Source organism: Myxine glutinosa, chromosome 7 (assembly GCF_964187855.1).
Source record: "Myxine glutinosa chromosome 7, kmMyxGlut1.1, whole genome shotgun sequence".
NCBI classification, from domain to species: Eukaryota; Metazoa; Chordata; class Myxini; order Myxiniformes; family Myxinidae; genus Myxine; species Myxine glutinosa.
The window spans coordinates 162689663-162708852 of record NC_136267.1 but is presented as its reverse complement, the minus strand read 5'-3'; the positions used below and the strand labels follow the sequence as shown (position 1 = coordinate 162708852).

At 46.7% G+C, this 19190-nt stretch overlaps 1 protein-coding gene across 1 annotated transcript in view; it reads left to right on the top strand.

Moving 5' to 3' along the window:
* LOC137431802 (myosin light polypeptide 6-like) overlaps positions 1 to 19190 on the top strand; it is a 99639-nt gene that overhangs the window by 32085 nt on the left and 48364 nt on the right. Inside the window, exon 2 of the mRNA XM_068123520.2 lies at positions 5044 to 5071. Within this exon, the coding sequence (XP_067979621.1) occupies positions 5044 to 5071 (28 nt within the window). The remainder of the gene's footprint in view (positions 1 to 5043; positions 5072 to 19190) is intronic.

Here is a 19190-nt window from a genome sequence, read left to right as displayed (position 1 = left end):
GAAATGTGTGGGATGTATGGGTGGTGCTGGAGCGCCGGGTTTTGTAAGTGTAGAAAGGGTCGCATATGGATTTTAGAATGCGACTCGAGCATTGACGCAGACCGGGGCAGTGGTTAGGCTGATGGATAGCTGACGCGAGCTCTCGGGGCGTGGTGCGCTTCGTGTGCTGCGGGGCCCGGTGGGGATCGTTGACGCGGCGATCTTGCAAGGATTGCCGTGCACGATTCGTGCCGGGCTCCGCCCTGTTTGGTCGGTGCCGCGCCTTCGCGGGCAAGGTGATCGGCACGATTCCAGGGGAGGTAGGCCAGGTCGGACCTTCGCCCCATGGCGGGCGCGGTGTTCCGACCGGGGGAGGTTGGGCCACCGGGCCGGAGACCGAAAGGCTCCGTGCCGGGATGGCGCCTGGAACCTTGGTCCGAGTATGCCTCCTCCCCAGAATCGAAAATGCCGGACGGACCCAATCAACAGGAGACTGACCATCCGCATACATTGCTCGGCTTTTCGAAGCCGAGCTGTGAAAATGCATTCCTGCACGAGAGGCTTGTAGTTAGTGGACTAATGGCAGTAGTGATGGCGAATGGTAGCTGTACCATTCACCTCACATTGGGGCAGAGGAGCAGTAGATTATGGGGTTTGGCAGTGTAAACTAGCCAGGGCGGGCTAGGATAATGATAGGGATCTAGAAAGATGACCATAGGAGACCAAGATTTAAGTAGAGACATTGAACATGTAGTGGGGGCGTAGAGAGATTAGGTGGATGATAATGACGGGGGATGTGCTTCGTGTAAAGGGATGACAGGGAAAGCACCAGTATTAGAAGGGAGTACATAGTTAGATGATGCTGTGTGTGTGAGTATGAGGATGCGCTTAAGGTGCAAATGAGGAATTGTGAATGAGAGTCTTGGTGGTGCTGGTGAGCAAATGAGGCAATGCTCGTGAATGATGTGTGTGTGTGTGTGTGTGTGTGTGGAAGTGTATGAGTAGAGTATTGAGGATGTGTGTAGTGGCGATGAGTGCATTGACTTGCATGGGGTGCAAGTGAATGAATGGTGTGGAGTAATGGTGTGTGGAAAGAGTGGTGTGGAGTGCATGGTGCGAAAGAGTGGGTGGGGGAAGATGGACCCCTTCACAAATACCTGGGGAGGGTAGTTTAAAGTTAGGTAGAGGGAGTAGGTAAATTTGTTGGATATTGACATCTGTGGTGCGTGTAGTAGCAATGAAGTGCTTGGAGGGGTGCATAAGTTAGTGGAATGGCTAGGCGTGTGAGCCTGTTAGTGAGTATGGTTATTGGGGCACTCCACCACTGGTAGTCTGTCGGCCAGATGAGGCCGCAGGTTGGCTCTGGGAGCCAGGTAGTGTTCAGAGTTAGAGTTCAGTGGGGCCCGAGGATCCGAGGAGAGGACCCGGGTAGCCCAATGCCAGAGGGGGCATTCACGGGGCGAGAGCGCCAGGAGGGCCTTCCCCAGGTTAGGGTAGTGTGAGGAGCTAGGCAAGCTTGGGTGGTGACGTTAGTGGCAGAGGTGTGCAGGTAGGTAGACCTGCTGGTAGAGCTACACGACCCAGCCCCGAAATTGTGCGAGGGCACAGATTAGAAAAATTGGGGGAGAGACCCCAAATTGGGAGGCACCACAGTATGGTCAATGGGAATTGGTTTTTAGAACCATATAGTGTAAAGAGGCCAACAGATTGGCAGGGCAAGACTCCGGGTAGTGTAAAGAGAGTTAATGTCAATTATAAGGATAGTTAGGAGGAAAATCTCTTCGCACCATCCGCATCCACTCACCGAGGTGACAGGACTCCACACCAGGTTTTGTGAACTATTTTGGAATGAAAGACGCATCTTGACGTGGGTGAGACATTGTTTATTCCATCCCTTCCTTCTTGGGAGGGATTGGAAACTAATTTGGTTTAGGGGAGATATGGGAGACGAGACAGTAGAGACGAGTTTGTAAATTGTGTAAATACGGGGAAGGGCAATGGTAGGTAGATTGACATGGGGGGTGATGTACGAATAGGGACGAGCTTTCTCAGCTCGCTCTCCCGCGCCCCTCATATTGCATTGCCTTGTATTGTGTGTACCCTTGCACCCTTGACCCTGCTAACCTCTCCTTTGTCTTCCTCCCCACTCATGGACCCATGGTCTTTTGTCGAGGGGAGTGTGCAGGTGTCCTGAGCCGTGCGGCCGCACTCTGCGCTGCACCCTGCTCCCTGCTGCCTGCTGCCTGCACTGATACACCATATGGACCACACGTTCTGTGGCCTGGCACCTTTGCTGGAGCAGACCATTGCTGCCAGCAGCATCTTGCTTGCGGACCACTGTTTTTAAGTGGCGCACATGCCAAGCAGTTGGACCACCTACGCTGGCCCTGCTGGCCAAAATAAAAAGCGGACGCAGTTTGTGCCCTTTTTATTAATTAATCTTTGGTGTGCCCGGACAGGAAGACATCGAGTTTTACGATGGCACACCGAAGAAGATGATGCAGCCAAGATACATCGGCCCAGCAGTCAAGCAAAGCACAAGTCATCATTATTATTTTGGAATGTTTTTGTGCATTTTTGGTGATGGTGCTTTTTGTGCATTTTTTATTATTTGTGTGCATATGGGTGTATGGTGCATTGGTGCAGTGCGTTGCAATGGTATTTCCTCCTTTCAAAATTGCTTCTCTTTTCCCACAAAAGACAGGTCCTGGGTTGTAGTTGTAAATAATTAATTAGTGTCTTGTAAATAACATGCTCCCCACCGGCTTTATGTGTAGTTTGAGGATAATTCCGTAATTCGGTTAATTGTGGGCATGAGTCAGTTAGATAGTACACAATGCCGCAGGTGGGACATATCTAGTGTTAAAACTGTCGCACTCAGGATAGTAGGTTAAAAGTAAAGGGAAACTACACCTAAGTGTCACACTAATGTAAAAGAGTAGTCCTGACCCAGGTATCGGAAGCCGGCCATCCTCACTGCTATGTGATTCGGCTCGGGACGAGCCTGGCGAAAGGAGGGGTGCAGTGTTGCAGTTTTGAGAATCTAGCACAGGTAACATCATTAAAGGTTAAAGGTTGCACCCCATAGATAGGCCACAAGCAACACATAGGTCACCTTAGGACGTTAGTTATTTCATAGTATGTGTTTAGATAAGGCCATTCCCAATAGTTGCATCTGCGTTGTGTAGAACAAATAAGAGTAGGCCCCTCGTCCATTTTGCAGCCTCCCTTCCATCGACGCCATTAAGTGCTAGCCAGTCTGTAATTGCCCTCGCCCTTTAGGCTGCCAGCAGCCTTTGCAACCTCGCTGGGCTTCTGCTCAAACCAGCCCAAAAGCCACGAGGTAAGGCCCAAAAAGGGGGCGGAGCGCAAGGGTGGACGTCAAGCAGCCATCAAGGCGGAGCCGGTAAGCCCACACCAGCCAATCAGGGCTGAGGTGACATCGCCTGACAGGGTGTGGCTGGACATTGGATAGGGTTCGCTGGGCGTGGTAATATAACCCCTTGCGCGATGCCCCCACCTCAGTTATGAGCGGAGAGAGAGAGGCGCTTGACCTGAACTTGCGCTGAGTTATGAGGAGGGACACAGCTGCAATCATTCAGACCAGATTACGAGTTGAGTTCCACGGCAGTTATCAGAAGGACTTGAGGGGGCGAGCACGTTGTGCGAAATAACTTGTACGATTGGCGTTGAAGGACATTTGTTGGAGGCATGCGCCATTGTGAAGGGTTTATCGGGGATCACCGGTTGAGAATTTGGCATGGGCTTGGGGTGCACAAACATCCAAACGCCCGTATTCCTATTACATACGCGGCCAAGAGCCACAAAGTCGCCGATAGCCCAGCTTACCATTTCCCTGATATAATTGTCCGCTCGCGCTTACGCTACGCGGAGAGCTGCCTGCCGTCCACCATCGTCTGCTGGTACGGGTCGAGGACCGGGACACGCTGTGGACACCATCGCTGGACCTTCCACCCTACCTTCGTCATCCCCGCGTGAGTCTGAATCTGAGACCGAGTCTGAGAGCGAAAGGGCCCGTGTCCAGGAAAATAGAATGAGACTGTATAAGGCTGCCCTGTGTCCTTTTTCTTCCTCTTCATTGTACATTCTTTCCTTCTTTTCCTCTGCTTGTACAAATTGTTAATAAATTACCTTGTTCTTCCTGGTTTCTTCCTAATTCGACCGTCCTAGTCTTTTCTCAATTGGGTAAGCGTGGCACGATCCCAACCGCTATAGTCGGGTTAGTACCTGTTAACAGCTCAGATCGCGGATTGCTATCCCCTGGGCATATTCCATCAATATCCGTGATTCGGGCGGGAGTTATTTCATCATTTCCGGTCAGCGTTAGTACTTAGGTAATAGCGAATCCCTAGTCCTAAAAACCCTACCTAACGCTGCCTGGGAAGGACGTTATAACCCCCAGGATCGCGTCGGCCAGATAAAAGACAAGGGGATTAACCCCCCCTTGATAAGGGGAAGGCCGACGTTTGAGATCCGCAACAATATATATATATAAATTATATATATATATATATATATATAAATATATATATATATATATATATATATATATATATATATAAAATTATATATATATATTCTTATTGATTAATTTAACCTTTAATAATGAAAAATAACATGGTGTTGTTGCTTTGACAGTGTTACTATTGGTATGATTTTTTTGAAGCCCCTCCAAGCTGACTCTCTCTGGGTATCACGTATTCAAGTGATATTTTGTGGACAGTACTACATACTTCTCAGAGACACTCAATCAGGTTGTTATCACAGAACGTGGCAAAACCTCCCGCCATGTTTAAACTCTCTAAGTTTTTATGAACATGAATTTGAATGCAACACATTTTTCTGATTACTGCACTGGAAAAATGCATCACAATGTTATACGAAACAACACACTCACTGTACATGCAGACCTATTTTGTAACACATACCCTTGAAGGTCGTATGTTTTTTATTCACCACAAAGTATGCAGTTAAACAGTTTTTTTAAGCGTTTTGTTGAACTTATTTTGATTCTAATTGAACACCGTATCAATGTCTTTACAGATTGAATTCACACAGGATCAGATTGATGGTAAGTTCACACTCAAGCTAAACACAAGAAAAAAAAAGAAGGAAGTGATTAACATGATGGCACAAAATTTATCAATCTAGTTTGATGACTTTTGAAATGTGTGACAGTTTTTATTTTAAGTGGGTTGAGAGCGGAGTACATGAGAAACTAGAATGGCACTCAGAAGAGAGCAAACCTCCACCTGGTTGGCCATATCACTCAATGGTGAAGAATCACTTAAATAATTCTCATATCCGAATCCATATTCAGATCTTCACCAACATTGAATCGATTCTTCTTTGTCACACACACAACCTGTCCACCAAGTTTCGTCCAAATCCGTCCATAACATTTTGAGAAATCCTGCTATGTATCGTTTTTGGCCCTATCTCTCAATGGTGAAAAATCACTTAGAAAATTCTAGTAGCCAAATCCGGATCTTCACCAAAATCTAATAATTTCGTTCTTGTCACATACGCCACATCTCTGCCCAATTTCGTCCGAATCCGTCCATAACTTTTTGAGTTATCTTATTCACAAACAAACTCATAGAGTGACACTTGGCAAATCAGAACAAAATAGAATGGCACTCAGTAGAGCATCCTTTTGACCTCAAAAATAATTAGTTGTTGAATTCAGTTATGTGATATGCAAATCGTCTTCAAAGTTTAAGTTAATCGGATGAAAATTGAGGATTTTAGAATTTTTGAGAATAGTGGTTGACCTTAGGCCTATGTTGACCTTTTGGCCTATGCTGATCTCAAAAATAGTTTGTGGTTGAATTCAGTTGGCTGATATGACAATCCTTTTCAAATTTCAAGTAAATCGGATGAAAATTGAGGATTTTAGAAATTTCAAAAAAGTGGTTGACCTTTGGCTTACGTTGACCTTGTGACCCATATTGACCTCAAAATAAGTTGGTGTTTGAATTCAGTGAGCCAATAGGAAAATCCTATTCAAATTCCAAGTCAATCGGATGAAAATTGAGGATTTTAGAAATTTGAAAATAAGTGATTGACCTTTGGCCTATGTTGACCTTTTGGCCAACGCTGATCTCAAAAATAGTTTGTGGTTGAATTCAGTGAGCCGATAGGAAAATCCTATTCAAATTTCAAGTCAATCGGATTAAAATTGAGGATTTTAGAAATTTGAAAATAAGTGATTGACCTTTGGCCTATGTTGACCTTTTGGCCAACGCTGATCTCAAAAATAGTTTGTGGTTGAATTCAGTGAGCCGATAGGAAAATCCTATTCAAATTCCAAGTCAATCGGATGAAAATTGAGGATTTTAGAAATTTGAAAATAAGTGATTGACCTTTGGCCTATGTTGACCTTTTGGCCAACGCTGATCTCAAAAATAGTTTGTGGTTGAATTCAGTGAGCCGATATGTAAATCGTATTCAAATTTCAAGTCAATCGGATTAAAATTGAGGATTTTAGAAATTTGAAAAAAAGTGGTTGACCTTTGGCCTATTTTGACCTTTTTACCTCAAAATATATAGGATTTTGTCGGGCAACTAACTCTACCATTTGGTGAAGTTTCGTGAGGATCAGTTTAAAATTGTGTCCTATAGGCAAGTGTAAGTGAGCGGACAGACAAACACACAAAGAAACACACACACAAACCAGAGTGATCAACATACATGCAAATTTTTATTTTTATTTTGCCAAGTAACAAATGGACAAACTTACTAGATATATGTATGGGTGTGGGTATCTCTCTAACAAACCATGGCACCTCAGGAAAGGACTTCTGCGACTCATTGGGACTGGCACAATCTGTCAATTTCCTGACCCGGATCTCAGTCAACGGAGCATCTTCTCTTCTAGACTTGGTTATGACAAACTTCCCTGCAAGTGTCTGCTGCTCTTCTTCTGCTCCAATGGGTTCATCTGACCATATGCTTGTTGAAGTGGACATCTCTCTGGCCATTCTCAGAGAGCCTCCTCAGCATCGACGAGTCTGGAATTTCATTCAGGCCAACTGGCACGGTCTTCAAGCAGCCATCAATCATCTGCACTGGTCCCCTATCTCTACTGCCTCTGACATCAACTCATCCTGGGAGTTCTTCCAAAGTAAACTCCTCTCTCTCTCTCTCCCATGCACAGATTTATCCCATCTCGTCTTCAGTTGTCATAATCTTTCCTCCCGTCCATGATACACGGAATCCTGTGGTGAGGCAGTTGCCCTGAAACAACTTCCCTTCGCCTCCTGGAAGGCAAATCCAACGGAAGCAAATCTCATTTCCTTTCACAATGCCCGGAACAAGTGTGTGTCTACACTCAGGAGAGCCAGGAAACAGTATCTCTCTACTCTCAAGACTGAACTCTCAAACCTGCTCCCTCTTCCAAATCCTGGTGGCGTCTGGTCAAATCTGTTTCTGGTGTTTGTTCCCCTTCCATTCCCTCCCTTACCACAAACGGTTAAACAGCTGACTCCTCACGTGAAAAAGCTGAATGCCTCAACTCTGTGTTTGCCTCAAAATGTTGTGTCCCAAACCCGTCCCTCTCTGAACCCACCACACTCATTCGTACCCAACTGCTCCTGGAATTTGTGTCCTTCTCTCCTGACATGGAGGAGAAGTTTCTGTCAATCCTCGACTCTGATTCTGCAACTGGACCAGACGGCATCAGCCCATGGGTCCTAAAATCCTTTTCTGCCGCTCTTTGACACCCTCTCTCTGTTCTCTTCACCCCCTCTTTTGCTCAGGGTAATCTGCCATCAGCTTGGAAATCAGCCAACATTACCGCTTTACACAAAAAATGTGCAAAAACAGATCCTAGCAACTACAGACCAATCAGCCTGCTCCCAATTATTAGCAAAGTCATGGAATCCATCATTGCTTCGGATATCAAATCCTTCCTCTTCTCCAATGGCTTGATCGCTGATCATCAATTTGGATTCAGACCAGGTCAATCTACTCTGGACATGCTGCTTCGGCTGTATCAACTATGGATGGAGGTCCTCAATATCAAACAGGAAATTAGGGCTGTTTCCCTTGACATATCACGTGCCTTCGATATGGTCTGGCACCCCGCTCTGCTCACCGAACTCTCCTCCTATGGTATCCATGGAAATCTCCACGCGTGGCTTGTGGACTTCCTCTCTGGTCATCGTCAACGTGTGGCCCTGAATGGGTTTCTCTCATCTCCCCTTCCTGTTCAGCCTGGAGTTCCCCAAGGCAGTGTTCTGGGCCCCGTGCTTTTTATGGTCTTCATCAATGATCTCTCTGACTCTCTTGAAAATCCGCTCTATCTCTTTGCTGATGACTCCACCCTCTGCCGCTCCATCCCTCACCCCTCAGATCGGCAGTCTGCAGCCTCCTCACTCTCTGCAGACCTGGACAAAATCACAGACTGGCCAAACAAGTGGAACATGACTTTCAATGCTGACAAATCTCACACTCTCACTATGTCTCTCCTAAAAGACCGACTGGACAACCCTCCCATCTACTTTCTCAACAATCCTCTCCAAGAAGTTCTGTCACTCAAGCTTTTGGGTCTCACTATCTGTCATGATCTTTCCTGGGAAAACCACATTTCCAAGCTGGCCTCCAAATCCAGTCGCCGACTGGGCATCCTCCGTCGTGCGAAGTCCTTCCTTGGCACACCTGAGCTTCTCACCACATTCAAGGCTTTCATCCACAGCTCAATGGAATACTCTTCTCCCCTCTGGGCTGGTGCTCCTGCCTGACACCTAGCTCGTCCTCACGCTGTTGAAAGCAAAGCTTTCAGAATCATTGGAATCTCCCGCGATGAAGCTATCTCCGAGGACCTTTCACTCCCTCACCGCAGGCAGGTAGGTGGTCGTTCTAACTTCTACTGACTCCTATCCGGCCTTGCTCCCCCAGCTCCATCTGTGCTCTGTCCCCCAAATATTCCTACAGGTCGCACAAGATCTGCCAGCATCCCTCTTCTTGTGAAATTGCCAAAATCAAGACTCTCTGTTCACTTTCACTCCTTCAAGCCCCTTTACTCCCGCCTCTGGAACAAACTCCCACACTCTCTTCAATCCCACTCCTCCCTCCAGGTCTTTAAAACAGCTGTTCACCACCATCTCTTATCTTGTACCATCCAAAACTTTGATCTCTTTTACCTCCGTTAATTCACCCCAGATCCACCTTCTTTGAAATACCCACTTCTTTCCTGGAAGTTTTAGCAGTGTCTATGTGTTTTATACCTCCCCCACCCCCCCCCCACCCCCACCTCTCCATGCCTCCTCCCCCCCAAGCCCTTTCCCTCCCACAGAATCTACCGATGTCACTGTTCTCTGCTGTTGTACTTGTGTGCTTCCCTCTCTACCCCCATCATGTTCCCCGCTCCCTTTATTTTATGTTTTGAGTGTCCGTTTTTTTTGTTTTTGTGATTGATGTTAGCTCCTGACTAGCCTCGATGTTGTACACACACACAAAAAAAAAAAAAACAGGTAGGAACTATGGATGGCTGGCAGTACATGTATGTAGACTGAGAGGTTTGAGGCCTAACTTTTCATTTGTTCAAGAAATTTAATGTGTCATTACAGCTTAATTGATAGCCCACTCTTGGTTCGATCCCCCACGTGTTCAGACTTAACGAAAACTTCAATTCCTTTGGAGTACCAGCACAAAGTGCTGTATATTATATCTATGCTGTATATTATGTATATATATATCAGATCTCCCGAAATCTCGTATGATAGACCTGAGCCTCGTCCTGGAGGTGGGGTTGCTATCTTTATACAAAAACTCTTCCTCACTCGCCCTGCACTGCCCTCTCTCCACCTCACCCCCAGGAATACCTTTGGCTACGGCTTCCCCTTCGCTCCCACCTTTTGTTCATATGTGTGTTGTACCGTCCACCAAACAGTGATGACTCCATCTACATCTCGCTGTCTGATAATATGGACCAACTTCTATCTACCCATCCCAACTCTTTCTTCCTCATATGTGGTGATTTCAATTGTAACCATGCCAGTTGGCAGCGTGTGTGTACCTCTCTCACCAGCCATGGCTCCTCAGCAAAGGACTTCTGCAACTCACTGGGACTGACACATTCTGTCAATTTCCTGACCCGGATCTCAGTCAACGGAGCATCTTCTCTTCTGGACTTGGTTATGACTAACTTCCCTGAAAATGTCTGCTGCTCTTCTTCTGCTCCAATCGGCTCATCTGATCATGTGATTGTGTTACGGCCTGAAGCACACCAGACCAAGCCTTCAATCACACGGTCTTTCTTTATTTATTATCACACGAAAATCTCTTCCTACACATAAAACAAAGAAGGGAGAAGAGAGGGAAAAACCCGAATAGGCCAGTCAAGAGTAGGCAGGTCCAAGAGTAGGCCAGTCCAAGAGTAGGTAGGTCCAAGAGTAGGCCAGTCCAAGAGTAGGCCGGTCCAAGAGTAGGCCGGTCCAAGGGTAGGCCGGTCCAAGAGTAGGTCGGTCCAAGAGTAGGCCAGTCCAAGACTAGGTAGGTCCAAGAGTAGGCCAGTCCAAGAGTAGGCCGGTCCAAGAGTAGGCCGGTCCAAGAGTAGGCCGGTCCAAGAGTAGGCCAGTCCAAGAGTAGGCCGGGCAGTAGGCCCCAGGGCAGGCCCCGTAGTAGACCCCAAGGCAGGCCCAGTGGTAGGCCCCAGTGCAGGCCCAGCACAAGAGGGTTGGAGTAGGCAAGTTCACGAGTAGGCCCCAAGGCAGCCCAGCAGTAGGCCCCAGTGCATGCCCAGCACAAGAGAGTAGGAGTAGGCAAGTTCACGAGTAGGCCCCAAGGCAGCCCAGCAGTAGGCCCCAGGGCAGGCAGAGTTTAATCCAAGTCCACCGTCAGGTGCAGAGGTGGCAGCAGAGGTTGATCCGGCATAAGTCAACCTTCAGGTACAGATGTTTCTGCTGACAACTCGACGAGCACACGAAAAGGCATTCCGTCATGAGGTCCCTTTCAAAATGGCCCCTCTCCCCTCTGAATCACCTTCCTGGTCCCTCCCCTGCCCCACAGACAATCATAGGCTTTATACCCATGGACCAAACCACTTGGTCTAACTCACAGGGGGGTGTGGGGGAAGGAAGAAGAAAAGGGTCACAAACCATAACACCTCCCCCCCTTAAAGAAGAAAACTTTACCCCAAGAAAAGTTTTCTTTTACAAAGGCAGGGTAAACAGTGCAGGCATAAACTTAATCCAGCATAAACAGTGCAAAAAACAAACAGCCATCTCTCCTTTTGACATTTACAGGCATCATAGCTCATATGCAGGGACACGGAAAAAAACTCTTAAGCTCGAGATAGAGCATCTGCCATGACATTATCTTGACCCGAAATATGTACAATTTGTAAGGGGTACGGCTGTACTAAAAGCCCCCATCGGTTCCCTATCAGGTGCTTGTGGAGCCACGCTATCTAATTCACTCGTCAATATCTTGATGCTTTATATGACCAACCAACTGGCCGGCCGAGGTCGGCCTCACGCTCATAGTACCCTTTAAGCATATAAACGTGGCACACCCGGCAGGGTTTCCATCTGTCATGGGTCCGCACCACGTAGTTCACCTCACTCAGCTTTTTTTCGACCCAGTAGGGACTGCTAAACTTCGCCAATAGTGGCTCCCCGGGCAGAGGTAGTGAAACTCGCACTTTGTCTCCAGGCCTAAAATTACGAGCTGTCGTATTCAGGTCAAAACGGGCCTTCGTTACCTGCTGAGATACTTTCAAATGTTCCTTGGCGACATTGCAGGCGGTGGTAAGTCTTTCCCGGAAAGTACCTACATAGTCCCGAAGGTTAGGGTTCTCCATCTCTTTGAGGAATCTCTCTTTCACTACTGGGGAAACACAAACCATATTGCCAGCCAAATCATTTCCCAATACGAAACTAATACCCTCTCTGGGGAGAGTGGGGACTATTCCTACCATCACGGGTCCTGTGACCAAATCCGACTTCAAGTTCACCCTATGTAAGGGGACGGGGACATAACGACCTGCAATGCCCTGGAGTAAGGCACTCGCTTTCCCCGAACTACTCAAAGTCTATGGTAAAACGGTAGACGACATCAACGACTGGGTGGCCCCAGTATCCCTCAGAATAACTACGGACTTCACTTTCCCGTCCCAAGACACTTGGCCCTTTGCCCCAAAGGTTTTATAATGGTCCTGTACGGGACTCGTAAGGTCCGCAGTATCCTCAGCCTTAACTGTAAGGGCACGATCCCTGTGGCTGTCCACTTTGGTACGAACCAATCCAATAGGTCTAACGGAGTCTCCCTGCTTCTCCTCCCTTTGCAATTTCCAACAGTTCGACTTCAGATGTCCCCTCTGTTTGCAGTAATAACACGTGGGGGCCGGTCCCCGGTGGGATGCCTGACCCGACCACTCAAACTGTCTACCCAGAGACGGCCGCACCAAGGGACCCCTATGGTCTGTCCACTTCCCCTCTGAACAGTCCTCACTAACCCCCTTCTTGTTATCCCAGGTAGTACCGTAATGAGGAAAACCAAAGCCTCTCTTATGGGTAAGTTCATAATCATCTGCACCAACAGCAGCTTTTTTCAACTCACCAACTTTATGATCCGTAAGGTGTGTCCTAATGTCCAAGGGGATACTGTTCCTAAACTCTTCCATCAAGATAACCTCCCTTAGATTACCATAGGTTCTCTCCACTTGCAGAGAACGATACCACCGATCAAAACTCATTTCCTTCTCCCTCGCAAATTCAACAAATGTCTGCCCAGCCTGTCTTTTTAAGGTTCGGAACTTCTGCCGGTATGCTACCGGAACTTGCTCATAGGCTGACAACACAGCCCAGCCTTTTTAACAGCCTCATAATTCTCGGACTGATCCTCCGACAGAGCTGAATATACTTCCTGGGCTCTCCCTATGAACCCACTTTGTAGTAGCAGGGTCCAGTATTGTACAGGCCACTGAAGACGTTTTGCTATCTTTTCAAAAGACAGAAAAAACGTTTCCACCTCCTCCTCGTTTAACTTGGGAACAAGCCTAATGTTCCGAGCCACATCAAAGGAATGGGGGAGATTATTTTGACCCCCACCTGAATCGAGGGAAACCGGTTGGGCCTGTCCCACCTGAATTTCTAATTTTCTTAACTCAAACGCTCGTTCTCCTTTTTCTCTTTCAAACTCTCTTTGCCGTTCCTTGTCTTCTAACTTTAAGGGCCACAGACACAGAAAATCATGTTTGGTTTAATTAATAGATATTGCTTCACTTAACACTTAATCGTCCTTTTTTTGGAATAAATATCACTCGATTGGCCCCCGCCACCCAAAAAACGGCGATTTGATTGCTCATGTGACTGGCTACTTCATCGAGGGAATTTTTGTTGCTGCTGGTAGTTTTTAATAATGATTTTGACTATCAGAAGATTCTTGGTCAGGCAGTTATCATTGCGTGCTGAGAAACCGTTCCCTCGATTACATCACACAGGTGACATCATGAATGAACATCACGATTTTAGGGGCGGGACTCCACTACCAGCTAAAAACTACCAGCAGCAACAAAAATTCCCTCGATGACGTAGCCAGTCACATGAGCAATCAAATCGCCGTTTTTTGGGTGGCGGGGGCCAATCGAGTGATATTTATTCCAAAAAAAGGACGATTAAGTGTTAAGTGAAGCAATATCTATTAATTAAACCAAACATGATTTTCTGTGTCTGTGGCCCTTTAGTCTGAGCTGTCTTTCTTCTGATTCTATCCGGGCCAATTCCAAGGCTTCACTCCTCAATCTTACCCGTGGTTCCAAACACATGTAACTGACAATAGCCGAAACAATCTCCGCCTTTTTCATACAGTCACGTGAAAAAGTAAGTACACCCCATGTAAAGTTTTGACTTTTTCAACATATTTCAACATACAGCTATTTGATCTTCATTTCAACAATATTGATAGATAAAGGTGATGTAATATAACAAATATCATGAAACATTGACATTTTGTAGTCCATTGTATAATTTAAATAAACATAAATGCACATTTCGCATGTGGAAAAAGTAAGTACACCCCAACATTTATCAATACTTCAAATACCTAAAATTAGAATCAGGTGCACCAGCTCAGATGCAAATGATTAGAACATCATTAGAGAGGATCTTGGAGGAACCTGTCTTATTTAAACCTCAGACTTTTAGTTTCGTTTGCTCTTTGTTGTTGAAGTGTGCGGCGTCACCATGCCGAGATCAAAAGAGCTCTCTGAGGCCTTCAGAAAGAAGGTTATAGATGCCTACGAGTCTGGGAAGGGATTAAAAAATCTCCAAACAATTTGAAATCAACCATTCGACTGTCCGGAAGATCATCAACAAGTGGAGAAGATTCCAAACAACTGCCAACTTGTTCAGGCCAGGCCACCCCAACAAGTTCAGCCCGAGAGCAGACCGCAAGATGCTGAAAGAAGTCTCTAAGAACCCCCAGAATGTCATCACGGGACCTACAGGTAGCTCTTGCAACTGTTGATGTCAAAGTGCACGAGTCTACCATTAGAAAGAGGCTGCACAAATTTGATCTACATGGGAGGTGTGCCAGGAGGAAACTTTTGCTGTCCAGAAAGAACATCAGGGCAAGACTAAAGTTTGCCAATGAACACCGAGGCAAAGACCAAAACTTCTGGAACAATGTGCTCTGGACAGATGAGTCAAAGGTAGAGCTATTTGGCCACAGTATCAGAAGACATGTTTGGCGAAAACCAAAGACAGCATTTGACCACAAAAACCTGATACCAATTGTAAAGCATGGTGGTGGAAATATTATGGTTTGGGTCAGCTTTGCTGCATCAGGGCCTGGGCAGCCCACCATCATATAATCTACTATGAATTCTTCATTGCACCAGAGGGTGCTTGAGGATAATGTGAGGCCATCTGTCGGAAAGTTGAAGCTCAATCGAAGGTGGACCTTGTAACATGACAATGACCCTAAACATACCAGTAAATCCACCAAGGAATGGCTGAAAAAGAAAGAAATGGAGGGTTCTGGAATGGCCAAGTCAAAGCTCGGATCTAAATCCCATCGAGATGTTGTGGGGGGATTTGAAACTAGCTGTGCATGCAAGAAACCCCCCAAACATCCCACAGCTGAAACAATTCTGCATGGAGGAGTGGGCAAAAATTTCTCCCAGTCGATGTCAGAGACTGGTAGAGAGTTATAAGAAACGCCTACTTGAGGTTGTTTCTGCCAAAGGGGGCTAATACCACCTATTAGAGCCAAGGGTGTACTTACTTTTTCCACATGCGAAATTTGCATTTATGTTTATATAAATTATACAATGGATGACAAAATGTAAATGTTTCATGATATTTGTTATATTATATTACCTTTATCTATCAATATTGTTGAAATGAAGATCAAATAGCTGTATGTTGAAATATGTTGAAAAAGTCAAAACTTTACATGGGGTGTACTTACTTTTTCACGTGACTGTACGAGATGTTCCACTAACCCCAAGATGATCAGCTACAGCTCGTAACTCTACCTTACGTAACAGTTCTACATCTTGCACCGATAGCGCCTTCTTCTCCACAAATTCCTTCACTTAAAAATCCATCTCCTCAACCATGGTGTAGGACGGTAGTAAATATGGAAGTATCAGCACCGTAAACAAAAGTCAAATTATCAGCCAATGAGAAAACTTACTATTATGAAAAAACAAAAATCCAAGACAGGTATCATGTAATCCAAGATCCCGGACGAGCCCCCAATTTGTCACGGCCTGAAGCACACCAGACCAAGCCTTCAATCACACGGTCTTTATTTATTTATTATCACACGAAAATCTCTTCCTACACATAAAACAAAGAAGGGAGAAGAGGGGGAAAAACCCGAATAGGCCAGTCAAGAGTAGGCAGGTCCAAGAGTAGGCCAGTCCAAGAGTAGGCCGGTCCAAGAGTAGGCCGGTCCAAGGGTAGGCCGGTCCAAGAGTAGGCCGGTCCAAGAGTAGGTAGGTCCAAGAGTAGGCCGGTCCAAGAGTAGGCCGGTCCAAGGGTAGGCTGGTCCAAGAGTAGGCCGGTCCAAGAGTAGGTAGGTCCAAGAATAGGCCAGTCCAAGAATAGGTAGGTCCAAGAGTAGGCCAGTCCAAGAGGAGGCCGGTCCAAAGGTAGGACGGTCCAAGAGTAGGCCAGTCCAAGAGTAGGCTGGGCAGTAGGCCCCAGGGCAGGCCCCGTAGTAGACTCCAAGGCAGGCCCAGTGGTAGGCCCCAGTGCAGGCCCTGCACAAGAGAGTAGGAGTAGGCAAGTTCACGAGTAGGCCCCAAGGCAGCCCAGCAGTAGGCCCCATTGCCAGCCCAGCAGTAGGCCCCAGTGCAGGCCCAGCACAAGAGGGTAGGAGTAGGCAAGTTGACGAGTAGGCCCCAAGGCAGCCCAGCAGTAGGCCCCAGGGCAGGCAGAGTTTAATCCAAGTACACCGTCAGGTGCAGAGGTTTCTGCTGACAACTCGACGAGCACACGAAAAGGCACTCCGCCATGAGGTCCCTTCCAAAATGGCCCCTCTCCCCTCTGAATCACCTTCCTGGCCCCTCCCCTGCCCTACAGCTAATCATAGGCTTTATACCCATGGACCAAACCACTTGGTCTAACTCACAGGAGGGTGTGGGGGAAGGAAGAAGAAAAAGGTCACAAACCGTAACACTTGTTAAAGTGGACATCTCTCTGACCATTCTCAGAGAGCATCCTCAGCATCAACAAGTCTGGCGTTTCACTCAGGCCAACTGGCACGGTCTTCAAGCAGCCATCAATCATCTGGACTGGTCTCCCATCTCTACCGCATCTGACATCAACTCATCCTGGGAATTCTTCCAAAGTAAATTGCTCTCTCTCATGCACAGATTTATCCCATCTCGTCTTCAGTTGTCATACCCTTCCTCCCATCCATGGTACACGGAATCTTGTGGTGAGGCTGTTGCCCAGAAACAACTTGCCTTCGTCTCCTGGAAAGCAAATCCAACAGAAGGACATCTCATTTCCTTTCACAAAGGCCGAAACAAGTGTGTGTCCACCCTCAGGAGAGCCAGGAAACAATATCTCTCCGTTCTCAAGACCGAACTCTCTTATCTGTCTCCCTCTTCCAAGTCCTGGTGGCATCTGGTAAAATCTGTTTCTGGTGTTTGTTCCCCTCCATCCCCTCCCTCACCTCAAATGGCTACAAGGCTGACTCCGCACGTGAAAAAGCTGAATGCCTCAACTCTGTGTTTGCCTCTAAATCTTCTGTCCCAAACCCATCCCTCTCTGTACCCACCGTACCCAGTCATACCCAGCTGCTCCTGGACTCCGTGTCCTTTCCTCCTGACAAGGTGGAAAAGTTTCTGTCAAGCCTGGACTCTGATTCTGCAACTGGACCTGACGGCTTCAGCCCACGGGTCCTAAAATCCTGTTCTTCCGCTCTTTCACTCCCTCTCTCTGTTCTCTTCACCCTCTCTTTTGATCACGGTCATCTGCCATCTGCTTGGTAATCAGCCAACATCACCGCTTTGCACAAAAAAGGTGCAAAAACAGATCCTAGCAACTACAGACCAATCAGCCTTCTCCCAATTATCAGCAAAGTCATGGAATCCATTATTGCTTCGGATATGAAATCTTTCCTCTTCTCCAATGGCTTGATCTCTGATCATCAATTTGGTTTCAGACCTGGTCACTCCACTCTGGACATGCTGCTTCTGCTTTCTCAACAATGGATGGAGGTCCTCAATGCCAAACAGGAAATTAGAGCTGTCTCCCTTGACATATCATGTGCCTTCGATACGGTCTGGCACCCAGCTCTGCTCACCAAACTCTCCTCCTTTGGTATCCATGGAAATCTCCACGCATGGCTGGCGGACTTCCTCTCTCGTCGTAGTCAACGTGTGGCCCTGAATTGGTTTCTCTCATCTCCTCTTCCTGTTCAGGCTGGAGTTCCCCAAGGCAGTGTTCTGGGCCCTGTGCTTTTTCTGGTCTTCATCAATGATCTCTCTGACTCTCTTGAAAATCCTCTCTATCTCTTTGCTGATGACTCTACTCTCTGTCGCTCCATTCCTCATCCCTCAGATCGGCAGTCTGCAGCCTCGTCACTCTCTGCAGACCTGGACAAAATCACAGACTGGGCAAACAAGTGGAACATGTCTGTCAATCCTGACAAATCTCACACTCTTACGATGTCTCTCCGAAAAGACCGACTGGACAACCCTCCCATCCACTTTCTGAATAATCCTCTCGAAGAAATTCTGTCACTCAAGCTTTTGGGTCTCACTATCTGCCATGATCTTTCCTGGGAAAACCACATTTCAAATCTGGCCTCCAAAGCCAGTCGCCGACTGGGCATCCTCCGTCGTGCGAAGTCCTTCCTTGGCACACCTGAGCTCCTCAACACATACAAGGCTTTCATCTGCAGCTCAATGGAATACTGCTCTCCCCTCTGGGCTGGTGCTCCTGCCTCACACCTAGCTCGTCTTCACGCTGTTGAAACCAAAGCGTTCATAGTAAGGGAAACATATGAAAATCTGTTAACTAAATTGTTACCAAAAAATTTCTTCACCAATATGTTTGTAAAGGTGTGTAATAACATGTGTTAAAATGTTGAAGTTCAACTCCTGTGGGAAACCCAGAAAAAAAGCTGTTGAATTCGGGTACCGAAAAATTATTTTCGAGAATTTTTATTTTTTAAAATCGGCCCTTAAGTAACTTATGAGGGGTCAAATAAGGGTTTTTCATGATTCTGAGTTGATTGTTAACATTTATATTTCACCACAGACACTCCTTTGTGGAAAAATAATTTCTAAATATGTCTCATTTTCTACTTTGCAGGACATGGAGTCGAGCAATATGGATGAAGACGTTACTCCACCTGTGCTCAATTGCTTCATCTGTGCACGCTCGGATACACCAGCTGAAAGGCTCATACAGGCAACTCCAAAGGGATACTCAACTTTATTGAAACAAGCAGAAACTGTCGAAAATGTTACTGTTGTGGAACGTATGAAGGAGGCTCAAAAGGAAGGAAAACTGAGGTACCACCAGAAGTGTAAAAATGATCTGTACAACAACTTTGTTGCAACCACCAAGAAGTCAGCTCAAGCAACAAAGGCAGAGAAAGAGTCATGAAAGTTGAAGAGAAGACGCACTACTTGTGAGTTCAGTTCATCAACTGGCTGCAGTTCTAGAAGATCACAGTCAGTTGACCTCCTGTATAAGGATGTATGCATTCTTTGCAAC